Below are 13,911 nucleotides of genomic sequence, written 5' to 3'. Positions count from 1 at the left end.
ATACACAGAACACGTCAAGGAACACACAGATAAAGCAACTGAAGAAATTAGAAAGATTATTTAGGAGCATAATAAAAAGTTTAATAGGCTGGAAAAATCCATAGACAGAAAGCAATCAGAAATTCAGAAGATTAACAATAAAATTACAGAATTAGACAATTCAACAGAAAGTCAGACGAGCAGAATTCAGCAAGTAGAAGCCAGAATTTCTGAACTAGAATATAAGTCACTTGGCACTAATATATTTGAAGAAAAATCAGATTAAAGAATTCAAAAAAAAAAGAAGAAACCTTAAGAATAGTGTGGGACTCTATCAAGAGAATAGCCTACGAGTGATTGCAGTACCAGATCAGGGAGGGATAACAGAAAATACAGAGAGAATTGTTGAATATGTGTTGGCAGAAAACTTCCCTAATATTGTGAAAGAGGAGCATATCTATCCAAGATGCTCATCGAACTCCACGTAAGGTAGATTTGAAAAGAAAGTCACCGAGGCATATTATAATCAAACTTGCCAAAACCAAAGATAAGGAGAGAATTGTACGAGCAGCGAGGGGTAAACAAAAAGTCACTGACAAAAGACAGCCAATAAGAATAAGCTCAGGCTACTCAGCAGAAACCATGCAAGAAGGCAATGGGATAACATATTCAAAAACTGAAGGAAAAAAACTGCCTGCCAAGAATCATATATCTATCAAAGCTGTCTCTTAAATATGAAGGTGAAATTAAGACATTTCCAGATAAATACAAGTTGAGGGAATTTGTAAAAACCAAACCAAAACTGCAAGAAATAATAAAGAGAGCTCTTTGGTTAGAAAATCAATACCAGTTATCAACCCAAGATTAGAACACTGGGCAAAGCAGCCAGAAGTCAACCCAGACAGGGAAATCCAAAAAAACAAAGCAATATTATAAAGAAAAAAAAGAAAGCCCAAAGCAGGGTAACAGCGATGTTATTATATAAAAGAAAAGAAGACAACATTAAAATAATAAAGAGGGACTGAGAAGTGTAATCATACACCTTGCATATGGAGTGAAAGATACGGCAACAGAAAGAAATAAAAGTTAGTTTTAAATTTAGAAAAACAGGGGTAAATAATAAGGTAACCACAAAGGAGACAAACTATCCTACTCATCAACATAAAATACAAGGGAAAAATACAGACTCAGCAGAAACAAAATCAACAACAACAAATACGAGGACAGGACAATATATAAAGAAAATCTACTATGCACATAAAATTAAGTGGGAAAAAGAAACTGTCAACAACACACACAAAAAGACATCAAAATGATAGCACTAAATTCATACCCATCTATAATTACCCTGGACTAAATGCACCAATAAAGAGATACAGAGTGGCAGAATAGATTAAAAAACAAGATCCATCTACATGCTCCCTAGAAGAGACACAAGTTAGACTTAGAGACAAAAGCAAACTAAAACTCAAAGGATGGAAAAAAATATATCAAGCAAACAACAATCAAAAAAGAGCAGGAGTGGCAATATTAATTTCTGACAAAATAGACTTTAAAAAAATCTATCATAAAGGATAAGGAAGGACACTACATAATGATTAAAGAGACAATACACCAAGAAGATATAACCATATTAAATATTTATGCACCCAATGACAGGGCTGCAAGATACATAAAACAAACTCTATCAGCACTGAAAAGTGAGATAGACAGCTTCACAATAATAGCAGACTTCAACACAGCACTTTCGGTGAAGGACAGGACATCCAGAAAGCAGCTCAGTAAAAACACAGAAGATCTAAATTGCACAATCAACCAACTTGACCTCGCAGACATATACAGAACATTCCACCCAACAGCAACCAAGCATAATTTCTTTTCTAGTGCACATGGAACATTCTCTAGAATAGATCACATATTAGGTCATAAAGTAAGCCTTAGCAGAATCCAAAACATTGAAATATCACAAAGCATCTTCTCTAACCAGGAGGCCATAAAAGTGGAAATTAATAACAGGGAAAAGAAATCAAACACCTGGAAACTGAACAATACCCTGTTCAAAAAAGACTGGATTAGAGAAGACATTAAGGATGGAATAAAGAAATTCAGAGAATCCAATGAGGATGAAAACACTTCCTATCAGAACCTTTGGGACACAGCAAAAGCAGTGCTCAGAGGCCAATTTATATCCATAAATGCACACATCCAAAAAGAAGGGCCCAAATCGAAGAATTATCCCTACAATTTGAACAAACATAAATAGAGCAACAAAAGAAACCCACTGGCACCAGAAGAAAACAAATAATAAAAATTAGAGCTGAACTAAATGAAGTAGAAAACAGAAAAACAACTGAAAGAATTAACAAGACCAAAAGCTGGTTTTTTGAAAAAATCAACAAAATTGATAAACCACTGGCCAAACTGACAAAAGAAAAACAGGAGAGGAAGCAAATAACCCGAATAAGATGGGCGATATTACAACAGACCCAACTGAAATTAAAAGAATCATATCAGATTACTATGAAAAACTGTACTCCAACAAATTTGAAAACCTAGAAGAAATGGATGAATTCCTAGAAACACATTACCTACCTAAACTAACACAAACAGAGGTAGAACAACTAAATAGACCCATAACAAGGGAAGAGATTGAAAAGGTAATCAAAAACCTCCCAACAAAAAAAAAGCCCTGGTCTGGACAGCTTCACTGCAGAGTTCTACCAAACTTTCAGAGAAGAGTTAACACCACTACTACTAAAGGTATTTCAGAGCATAGAAAAGGATGGAATACTACCAAACTCATTCTATGAAGCCACCATTTCACTGATACCAAAACCAGGTAAGGACACCACAAGAAAAGAAAATTATAGACCTATATCCCTCATGAATGTAGATGCAAAAATCCTCAACAAAATTCCAACCAACAGAATTCAACAACATATCAAAAAAATCATTCACCATGACCAAGTGGGATTCATACCAGGTATGCAGGGATGGTTCAACATTAGAAAAACAATTAATATAATCCACCACACAAATAAAACAAAAGATAAGAATCACATGATTTTATCAATTGATGCAGAAAACGCATTTGACAAAGTTCAACTCCCATTCATGATAAAAACTCTCAGCAAAATAGGAATATAAGGAAAATTCCTCAACATAATAAAGGGCATTTATACAAAGCCAACAGCCAACATCACTCTAAATGGAGAGAGCCTGAAAGCATTTCCCTTGAGAACGGGAACCAGACAAGGATGCCCTTTATCAACGCTCTTATTCAGCATTGTGCTAGAGGTCCTAGCCGGAGCAATTAGGCTAGACAAAGAAATAAAGGGCATCCGGATTGGCAAGGAGGAAGTAAAATTATCTCTATTTGCAGATGACATGATCTTAGACACAGAAAACCCTAAGGAATCCTCCAGAAAACTGAAACTGATAGAAGAGTTCGGCAGAGTACTGGGATACAAGACAAACATACAAAAATCAGTTGGATTCCGCAAACCAACAAAAAGAACATCAAAGAGGAAATCACCAAATCAATGCCATTTACAGAAGCCCCCAAGAAGAAAAATACTTAGGAATAAATCTTACCAGAAATATAAAAGGCTTGTACAAATAAAACTACAGGACACTTCTGCAAGAAACCAAAAGAGACTTACATAAGTAGAAAAACATACCTTGCTCGTGGATAGGAAGACTGAACATTATAAAAATGTGTATTCTACCAAAAGCCATCTATACATTTAATGCAATTCCGATCCAGATCCCAACGACATTGTTTAATGAGATGGAGAAACAAATCACCAACTTCATATGGGAGGGAAAGAGGCCCCGGATAAATAAGGCATTACTGAAAAAGAAGAACAAATTGGGAGGCTTTACTTGACCTGATTTTATTACCTATTATACCGCCACAGTAGTCAAAACAGCCTGGTACTGGTACAACAACAGATACATAGACCAGTGGAACACAATTGAGAATCCAGACATAAATCCATCCACATATGAGCAGATGATATTTGACAAAGGCCCCAAAACAGTTAGATGGGGAAAAGACAGTCTTTTTAACAAATGGTGCTGCCATAACTGGATATCCATCTGCAGAGAAATGAAACAAGACCCACACCTTACTCCATGCACAAAAACTAACTCGAAGTGGATCAAAGACCTAAATATAAAATCTAAAATGATAAAGACCATGGAAGAAAAAATAGGGACAATGTTAGGAGCCCTAATACATGGCATAAACAGTATACAAAACATTATTAACACTGCAGAAGAAAAGCTAGGTATCTGGAAGCTCCTAAAAATCAAACACCTATGCTCATCCAAAGACTTCACCAAAAGAGTAAAAAGACTACCTGCAGACTGGGAAAAAGTTTTTAGCTATGACATTTCCGATCAGCGCCTGATCTCTAAAATCTACATGATACTGCAAAAACTCAACTATAAAAAGACAAATAACCCAATTAAAAAATGGGCAAAAGATGAATAGACACTTCACTAAAGAAGACATTCAGGTAGCTAACAGATATGTGAGGAAATGTTCACTATCATTAGCCATTAGAGAAATGCAGATCAAAACTACAATGAGATTTCATCTTACTCCAACAAGGCTGGCATTAACCCCAAAAACACAAAATAATAAATGTTGGAGAGGCTGTGGAGAGATTAGAACACTTATACACTGCTGGTCGGAATGTCAAATGGTTCAACCACTTTGGAAATTGATTTGGCGCTTCCTCAAAAAGCTAGAAATAGAACTACCATACGATCCAGCAATCCCATTCCTCAGAATATATCCTAGAGAAATAAGAGCCTTTTCACAAACAGATATATGCACACCCATGTTTACTGCAGCACTGTTTACAATAGCAAAAAGATGGAAGCAACCAAGGTGCCCATCAACGTATGAATGGATAAATGAATTATGGTATATTCACACAATGGAATACCACACATTGATAAAGAACGGTGATGAATCTGTGAAACATTTCATAACATGGAGGAATCTGGAAGGCATTATGCTAAGTGAAATTAGTCAGTTGCAAGAGGACAAATGAGAAATACTTTAAATTGAGAAGAAAACATTCCTTTGTGGTTATGGGGGGGGTAGCGATGGTGGGAGAGGCGCACTCACTAATTAGACAGTACATAAGAACTACTTTAGGTGAAGTGAAAGATAGCACATAATATAGGGGAGGTTTTCAGCACAACTGGATTAAACCAAAAACAAAGACGTTTCCTGAATAAACTGAATGCTTCGAAGGCCAGCATAGCAGGGGCAGGGGTCTGGGGACCATGGTTTCAGGAGACATCTAAGTCAATCGGCATAATAAAATCTATTAAGAAAACATTCTGCGTCCCACTTTGAAGAGTGGCGTCTGGGGTCTTAAATGCTAGCAAGCAGCCATCTAATATGCATCAATTGGTCTCAACCCACCTGGATCAAAGGAGAACGAAGAACACCAAGGATACAAGGCGATTACGAGCCCAAGAGACAGAAAGGGACACATGAACCAGAGACTACATCATTCTGAGACCAGGAAAACCAGATGGTGCCTGGCTACAACGGATGACTGCCCTGACAGGGAACACAACAGAGAACCCTTGAGGGAGCAAAAGAGCAGTGGGATGCAGACCCCAAATTCTCATGAAAAGACCAGACTTAATGGTCTGACTGAGACTGGAAGGATCCTGGTGGTCATGGCCCCCAGACCTTCTGTTGGGCCAGGACAGGAACCATTCCCAAGCCAATTCTTTAGACATGGATTGGACTGGACAATGGGTTGGAGAAGGACGCTGGTGAGGAGTGAGCTTCTTGGATCAGGTGGACACTTGAGACTATGTTGGCATCTCCTGCTTGAAGGGGAGATGAGAGGGTGGAGGGGGTTAGAAGCTGGTGAAATGGACACGAAAAGAGACCGTGGAGGGAGACAGTGGGTTGTCTCTTTAGGGGGAGAGTAACTGGGAGTGTGTTGCAAGGTATATATGGGTTTTTGTGTGAGAGACTGATCTGATTTGTAAACTTTCACTTAAAGTACAATAAAAATCATTAAAAAAAAAAAACTACAACCATTCCCAAAGCCAACTCTTCAGAGAAAGATTAGACTTTACTAAAAACGTAAAATAATACTCGTTTGAAGAGTGTGCTTCTTAGTTCGAGCAGAGACATAAGACTAAATGGGTGGCTCCTGCTGGATGCAGGGTGAGAAGGCAGGAAAGGAGAGGAGCTAGCTGGATGGGCACGGGAAACCCAGAGTGGAAAGGGAGAGTGGGCTGTCACATTACAGGGACTGCAACTAACAATATGTGTATAAATTTCTGTATGAGAAATTAACTTGAGCTGTAAGCTTTCACCTAAAGCTCCCCCCTGCCCCCCCCCCCAAATTACCCAGGAAGCTTTTAAAAATTTGTCCAGGAGTTTCTTAGAAAACTAAATATAGACTTAACATTTGACTCAGTAGTCACACTCCTAGGTTATTTACCCCAACGAGATAAAAACATCTGTCCACATAAAAACTTGGACATGAATGTTTATAGCAGCTTTATTCACAATTGCCCCAAATTGGAAACAGCAAAGATGCCTTTCAATAGGTGAATGGATAAACAAACTGTGGTAGATCCACAAAAACTAAACCAAACCCACTGCTGTCAACTCAATTCCGATTCATACCAACTCTAGAAGTCAGAGTAGAGCTGCCTCATAGGGTTTCCAAGGCTGTAAATCTGTACTGAAGCAGACTGTCATGTCTTTATACTCTGGAGCAGCTGGTGGGTTTGAACCACCAACCTTCTGGTTAGTAGCCAAGTGCTTTAACCACTGCACCCCCAGGGCTCCTGGTGGATCCATACAATGGTGTATTATTCAGCAATAACAAGAAATGGGCTATTAAGCCACGAAAAGACATGGAGGGAACTTAAATACATACTGCTAAACAAAGAAATCAGTGCAAAAAAGCTACATAGTGCATGATTCTAACTACAAAACATTCGAGAAAAGGCAAAACTATTAAAAACAAAACACCAAACCTGTTGCTGTCGAATCAATTCTGACTCATAGCGACCCTAACGGACAGAGTAGAACTGCCCCATACGGTTTTCCAAGGAGCGCCTGGTAGATTCGAAGTGCCAACTGTAGCTCTTAACCACTACGCCACCAGGGTTTCCAAAAACGACAGACAGCAAAAAGATCGGGGCGGGGAGGCGGGATAAACAGATGGCGCAGATGAGATTTTTAGGGCAGTGAAACTATCCTGTATGATACTGTAATGGTAGACATTATTGACACTACTGAAAACCAAAATCATAGGACTATATAAGGAAACCCTGGTGGTATAGTGGTTAAGAGCTATGGCTGTTAACCAGAAGTTCAGCAGTTTGAATCCATCAGGTGCTCCCTGGGAACTCTATGATGCAGTTCTACTCTGTCCTATAGGGTCACTATAAGTCGGAATCGACTTGTCGACAGTGGTTTACACAACTTAAAGAGTGAATCCTTATGTGCTTAAGCCAGCCTTATTGGGTCCCTATTACTAGAAGCTGATTCAGATTCTCATATTGCTTAAGTAATCAATTAGAAAAAAGCAGAAAAGTTAGGAAAAAAATCTAAATATCTTTATGGCTATACTCCATTGACCATGTAGTTTAGGTGAAAACACACAAATGGGAAGGTATTTTTAAATGTTTCTACACTTCAGTTTATTATTAAAATTGGATGATGAAGAGTATATTTATTGAGTAGTTTATATTTTAAGCATTCTCTCTATTTAATTTTATCTCACCTCTAACAGGCAGTATCATACATATTTTATAGTTGAAGAAATAGAGGCTCACAGAAAACAAGTAACTTGTTCAGGGTCTTACATCAAGCATCATGATTCGAGTTACTATTTGCAGAACATCAAAACTTGTGCATTTTCCATTACACCATAACTCAAGGAAAAAAGAGACAGAGATCTAGCTCAGGAATTAAATTTTTCTGGAGGAAACCATAACTTTGTGAAAGAATAAATTTGAAAACGAATAAAAAATGAACAAGGGAAATGCAGCCCTATCAAATTTGTAAGCTTTTCATAAGTCATGTGAAATGGAAAAATATTACCTCTAAGTTGAGTCTTAGAAAAAGATCTGTTCGAGGTAACATCAAATAAATGAATTTAAAAAATTAAGAGTTCATTTGTCATTCTGAAAATAAATCTTTTAGAAGTACTATCTTTAGAGTAGAGAACAACTGGTTTATGAGACAGAAATCTGTTAAAACACAAGGAATCTAAATTGGTCAATGCAGTGACTCAAAGTCTGAATTTTGAAATAATCATTAAATTTCAACATAAACAGATTTTTCAGAAGGGTCCCAACTCTTCACTGCCCAGCTTTTTGAATTCCACTTATATCAAAAAGTTAATGCTCAGAGTTATCTGTGACTCAACATGAGAATAAACACTCATACACAGTTAAAAATAAAAACAAAATTATATTAAAGCCTAAAAGCTTCTGAAAGGTAAATATTCTAGATTATACAAAAGTAAGACTGTGAAAACCATACATTCCTACTTACCTTGGCTTGTCTCTTTTTTCTCTTTGCCTTTCAAAATCTCTTCCTCTGTCCTTTCCATCTCTTGGTTTTTCTTCTATCCTGTCTTTTACTTTATACTTTTCTTTATACTTTTTCCCCAGAGCAGTATCTTCCTGTATAGGAGGGGGTGGACTAGGAGTACGAGGTCCTTTCTTTTTGCTTTGGTTGCTTTTTGAAGTCCTGAAGGCAACACAAAGCCATCATTAGAGGTCCAAACACTTTTGGAAGGTCATGCGGGTATATACATTTTTTTCATTTTAACCAAGTCCTTTTTTAAAAAGGCAATAATTCTATCAATTGGTCCCTTTACTATTTTATACACTAGCAACCAATACCCAGAAAAAAACACACGCACACAGAAATGAGCAAAGAATCAGCTTACTTGCTTCATATTTTGCTACTCCCCCTATTATAAAATTTTAAAGGATAGTTTTTTGAGAAAAGATAGGGGTGGAGTGGAAGAAGACTTTCAAACAAGGGAACGATATAAAAGTAAACAACTGCATTTTTTTAATAGTAAAAAGTACTATTTTATTAGCATATAAATATGCTCACTGTAAACAAAAGAAAAATAAAACCAGTGATAATACAGAAAAGTAGATGAAGAAAGTAAATATAACTTATAATTCCACTACCTTGGAAACCCTGGTGGCACAGTGGTTAAGTGCTACGGCTGCTAACTAAGAGGTCAGCAGTTGGAATCCACCAGGTGCTCCTTAGAAACTCTATCGGGCAGTTCTGCTCTGTCCTGTAGGGTCACTATGAGTCGGAATCGACTTGATGGCAGTGGGTTTGGTTTTGGGTTTTTTAATTCTACTACCCAAGGATAGCTATTGCTAACACCTTGGCTATACCTTCAGACTTTTCCCATATCTGTCTGTCTGTCTTTCTGTCTCTCTCTCTCGCACAGAATATCCTATCATAATGTTTTGTGCATGTTTTTTGTACTAAATACAGTGTAAGCATCCTCCTACAACAAAAAGTAGACTTACATCTCCTTAAATACATGCTCCATAACTCCTATAAACAATCTCATACTGATAAGTTTTGCTTCCAAGTTTTCATCATTATAAAAAATGTAAAATTATATCATCTGCAAATGAAATCTGTTAGAAAACACTCATTTAAACCTTTGAGTCTTCTCTAAGACATTTTTCCTAACTCTGAGATAACAAAGGTGATCTCCTAAAATGTTGGAATCTTGGCTTTCACATCTAAGCCTTTAATCTACCTGGAACTGATTCTTGGATATAGACCATTCTCCTTCATTTGATACTTTAAGTAATTCCATATAAGTGATATAACTTTAAGTCCTTACACATCCAGGACTGCCTGTCTTTGCCTCCTATCTGAACAATCTTTGACTGGATATAGCATTTAGAGGTCACAAACCTTTTCCCTCAGAGCTCTGTAAATATCATTACAATATCTTGTAGCATTTAGTACCACACATGAGAAGTCTAAAGATGGTCAATTTTTTTTCCTATGTTGGTTGTTTTTTCTCTTGGGATACTTATAAAACATTATTCCTTGGAAATAAAAAAATTACCAAGTTCAGGTATGTTTAAAAAACTTTTCCAACACTCAGTGAGCCATTTTAAACTGAAACCTCAAATCTTTTATTCAAATTCTTCTATTTTTATTTCATCATTTCTCCACATACCCAGTCTCTCTGGTTCTCATTAATACATAGTTACTGAATTCCTGGATGTCTCCCATGCCTCAATTTCCTGTCATTTCCATCTCTCCTTTTGCTTTTTGATATCTCAAGTTTGTCTTCAAATTCAGTGATTTTTTCTTTAAGTAGTACCCACTCTACTACTTCTAAATTTGGCCACCTCATTATTCTATTTTCAGCATGAATGTCTTCTTCTTCCAGAAAGTCCTTGTACACATGCTGCTTTTCTTCCAAGACCAACTGCTGTCACCATGTCAGAGCAACATCCTCTCAAACCGTACTGAGAAGGTAAAGTTGGAGTTTAAGTTTGTTACTGTTTCCACACCAGCCGTTTCTGTGTAGGCTATCTACACTGACTTTTTAGTCTGGTACTCTGTTTTTAAGTGGCCGTTTTTTTTCATACATCTGATGAATTTTTACTGTATTTGTTTCACTCTCTGTGGATATTTATAAATGAGGACTTAAGCTCAAATCTGGGAGCTGACTTCCGGTGACTCTGAGTTCTCTAGTCACTATATTCCTAGCTCTAAAAAGGTAGTGGGTAGTCCCTTCCCCAAAGCTGCTGACAAGATTACAAAAAGATAAAAGTATAAAATCACCTGACTCCTGGTAGACACGCTGAAAATCTAGCTTAGTTCTTATCCCTATTTCTCATTATCACAGGTAGAATTATCACTTAAGCAAATAAGAAATTAGTAAAATATGGCAAAATCTATTTTTTTTCATCCTTGTCTTCTGCCAAGAATACATATGTCATTGCATATTTATGAAGATTTAAACTTCTTACACACGAAACGTTTAAGTGATAAATGTCTGCACTTTTAAGTATTTCTTCCATTTAAAAGGTAAACGTAATAGTTGGCATCTGTATAAAAAATTTTTAGAAGATACATTCTAGAGATACATTTTCAAGATAAAACGATGGAGGAATTCTTGACATAAAGTGTATTTTCATGTTATTGCCTATGACAGCTACCCGTTTACCAAACACTTGCAGGCTTGACTCACGAAAATCTCTCACACTCCCAGGAATGTAAACTAGATAACTAAATAAATGTACTGCTCAATTTTTTTTCTTTGTTCATTCCATTCTTTGGTGTCCTTGAAAGTCCAAGAAAGTGGACCCAAGGTCAGAAGGAGCCTGGGTAACCAAATCTCCATGTATAGGAGAGCCCCTATTAATCAGAAATAGCCATTCTGACTTAAGTGATAAATTTGTTTTGTTAAACCACTGACATCATGGGATTTACCTATTATAACAACAGGATCACCCTAATACACTTTTTAAAGTGCAGAGTTTCTTCACATTACCTCTAAAGTTGTATTTGTTTGGAAAATACAATGATGTTACAAATTTAGGATTTTGAAGGGCTCTCCAACTGAAAGGGGCCAAAATTGGTTTTGAGCATTCTGAAGTCAACAAGATCTTTCACCATTTTTTAAGTCATCTGATTAGTGGCACAGAGCCCACACCCTGCTTTTGGCAGAGTCCTCTTGTCTATGCCCATCATTTTTAGGTCCTTTCTCTCCTCAAAATTATTTCTTTCGAACAGCTTTTGACATACTTCACACTTCTTTGTACAAAGTAAAACAGAAATTTACCAAATAAAACTAAGAATAAATAACAAAGCAGATGAACTGACTAGATACTGTATTTGCTGATTCTAAGACACACTGCCTCCCACAAATCAGGATAAATCTTACTACCAGACTGTATTTCATGATACAATGCCCCTACTCTCGAAAAAAATGTCAGCTTTTGGGGAGAATCTCAAGTTTTAATTTGTCAGTATTTATCTTTGCCCATTCAATGTGATAACCAAGTAAGACCAAGGTGTGTTTGTGTGATAGTCACTTGAGTTGACTTTCTGGCATTGGTTATGCTACTCGATTGAATTATAAATGAAATTCTAATCCTTACTTATTGCTTAAAATGTCTCCAGAAAGTTTACAATATGGTCCAGCAATGAAACTAAAGTTGATTGCCTGACCCACTTTAGGCAATGTAAACTGCATGGCTAAATAGCTGTCATATTCAATCCAATGTTTTCTTTGTATTTTTTATGTATTTTTCCCGGGCCCTCGTGTTCCTACTATTAAATCAACCGTGCATCTTAAAGTGAACATCTTAGAATCATCTTAGTATTCTAAGTCAACATCTTAGAAGACATGAAATATGGCAGTTAAATGAATGTGAGTTATTACTCATGCAACATATTCACTGAAGGGTAAATGAATTACTAATTAAGTAGTAAAAGACTAATGAATTAGTGCATGGTGAAACTAACCATTTAAACAGTTATCAAAACTTTCTACAAAGAGATTAAATTTCAAAGATTTTATGAATAGAAAGGACAAGAAAATTAAGAAAGAATGGTATGCAGTTTATTTGGGAAATTAATGGAATTCAGGAAGGGTTATATAACTGATTAGCCAAAAGGATAAAGAGGAATCAAAGTAATTACATCACTCTACGGCTCAAATTCTTCCATCCTTCTCTGCAATATTTACTGAATCCGGGGCACTAAGGAGAAGATTCAGTCAACTTTACTGAATGCCTTATTACGATGCAAAGATCTATGCAAAAGAGGCACTGTGGGGAGCTAGAACAATGAACCATCAAGATCCCAGTCTTCAAGGAGCTTAAATTTAATATAGGTTGTAAAACTTGTATGCTACAGCTAAAATATAATGCAAAAGGCAATGAATATTGAGAGAGGTATAAACAAAATCTGATAAATTCACAAAGGGAACAGAGATTATGTTCAATAAAAAGAAATGGGAAAACCAAATGAAAAAGGTAGAATTTGAGCTAGCCATTAGAGGACTGGAGATCGAAGGGGACAGGGGAACACTTAGACAAAAACATGGACAAAGACAGAAAAGATCAAAGCATAAATGCCATTCTAAAGAATCAGAATTTCTAGAGTGGAAAACCACTGAGTTTTTCAATGGCATAATAAATTAACCTAGAATTGTACTTTTAAGATTTCTCTGACAGCATCTATAAAAAGGATGGGTTTGGGTAACTGAATTGACAGTTTGTGTGTGCAGGGTAGATACTAAGGTAAATACAGTTAGTAGGATAATAATCTAGTCAAAAAGTAACTTGGGTCTGAAATAGGGTTGGAGACTCTAAAAACTAGAAGACAAATATGAGTTTTATTATGGGTTCAGATAGAGCTTGCCAACTGGTTAAATGTTGAAGAGTTTTTTGTTTTGGTTTTTAATAAAACTAGAATAAAACCCATTGCCAGAGAGTTGATTCTGACTCCCAGCGACCTTAGAGGACAGAGTAGAACTGCCCCATAGGATTTCCAAGGCTGTAATCTCTATGGAAGCAGACTGCCACATCTTTCTCCTGTGGAGTGGCTGGTGGATTCAAGAAATTTAAATAGTACAGAATAACATTAAAAAGTAAAAGCCTCCTGTCTCATTCTCAGCCTCTTAATGTAATCATTTTTAATCAATTTTTTTTCAATATACCTATACTGTTAAATATATACTAGAAAGAATTTCTTGATCATGTACACAAGGAGACAAAAAGAATGTTCATTACTGCATAATTTATAATAGCTAAATATTGGAAACAACCTAAACATTCAACAAGAAAATAGGTAATAGCATAAACACTAAAATGAATGAACTAAGGCTACATATATCAATATAGATA

General features: G+C 36.4%; 1 protein-coding gene across 9 annotated transcripts in view; it reads right to left on the bottom strand.

Moving 5' to 3' along the window:
- ZC3H13 (zinc finger CCCH-type containing 13) overlaps positions 1–13,911 on the bottom strand; it is a 246,050-nt gene that overhangs the window by 68,241 nt on the left and 163,898 nt on the right. For all 9 annotated transcript variants that reach the window (XM_049853394.1, XM_049853395.1, XM_049853397.1 and 6 more), the window contains one exon: positions 8,543–8,740. In XM_049853394.1, the coding sequence (XP_049709351.1) occupies positions 8,543–8,740 (198 nt within the window). The remainder of the gene's footprint in view (positions 1–8,542; positions 8,741–13,911) is intronic.

This window comes from Elephas maximus, chromosome 14 (genome assembly GCF_024166365.1).
Source record: "Elephas maximus indicus isolate mEleMax1 chromosome 14, mEleMax1 primary haplotype, whole genome shotgun sequence".
In the NCBI taxonomy this organism is placed as follows: domain Eukaryota; kingdom Metazoa; phylum Chordata; class Mammalia; order Proboscidea; family Elephantidae; genus Elephas; species Elephas maximus.
Note: the sequence above shows the minus strand (reverse complement) of the source record. Positions and strands in the feature narration are given on the sequence as shown.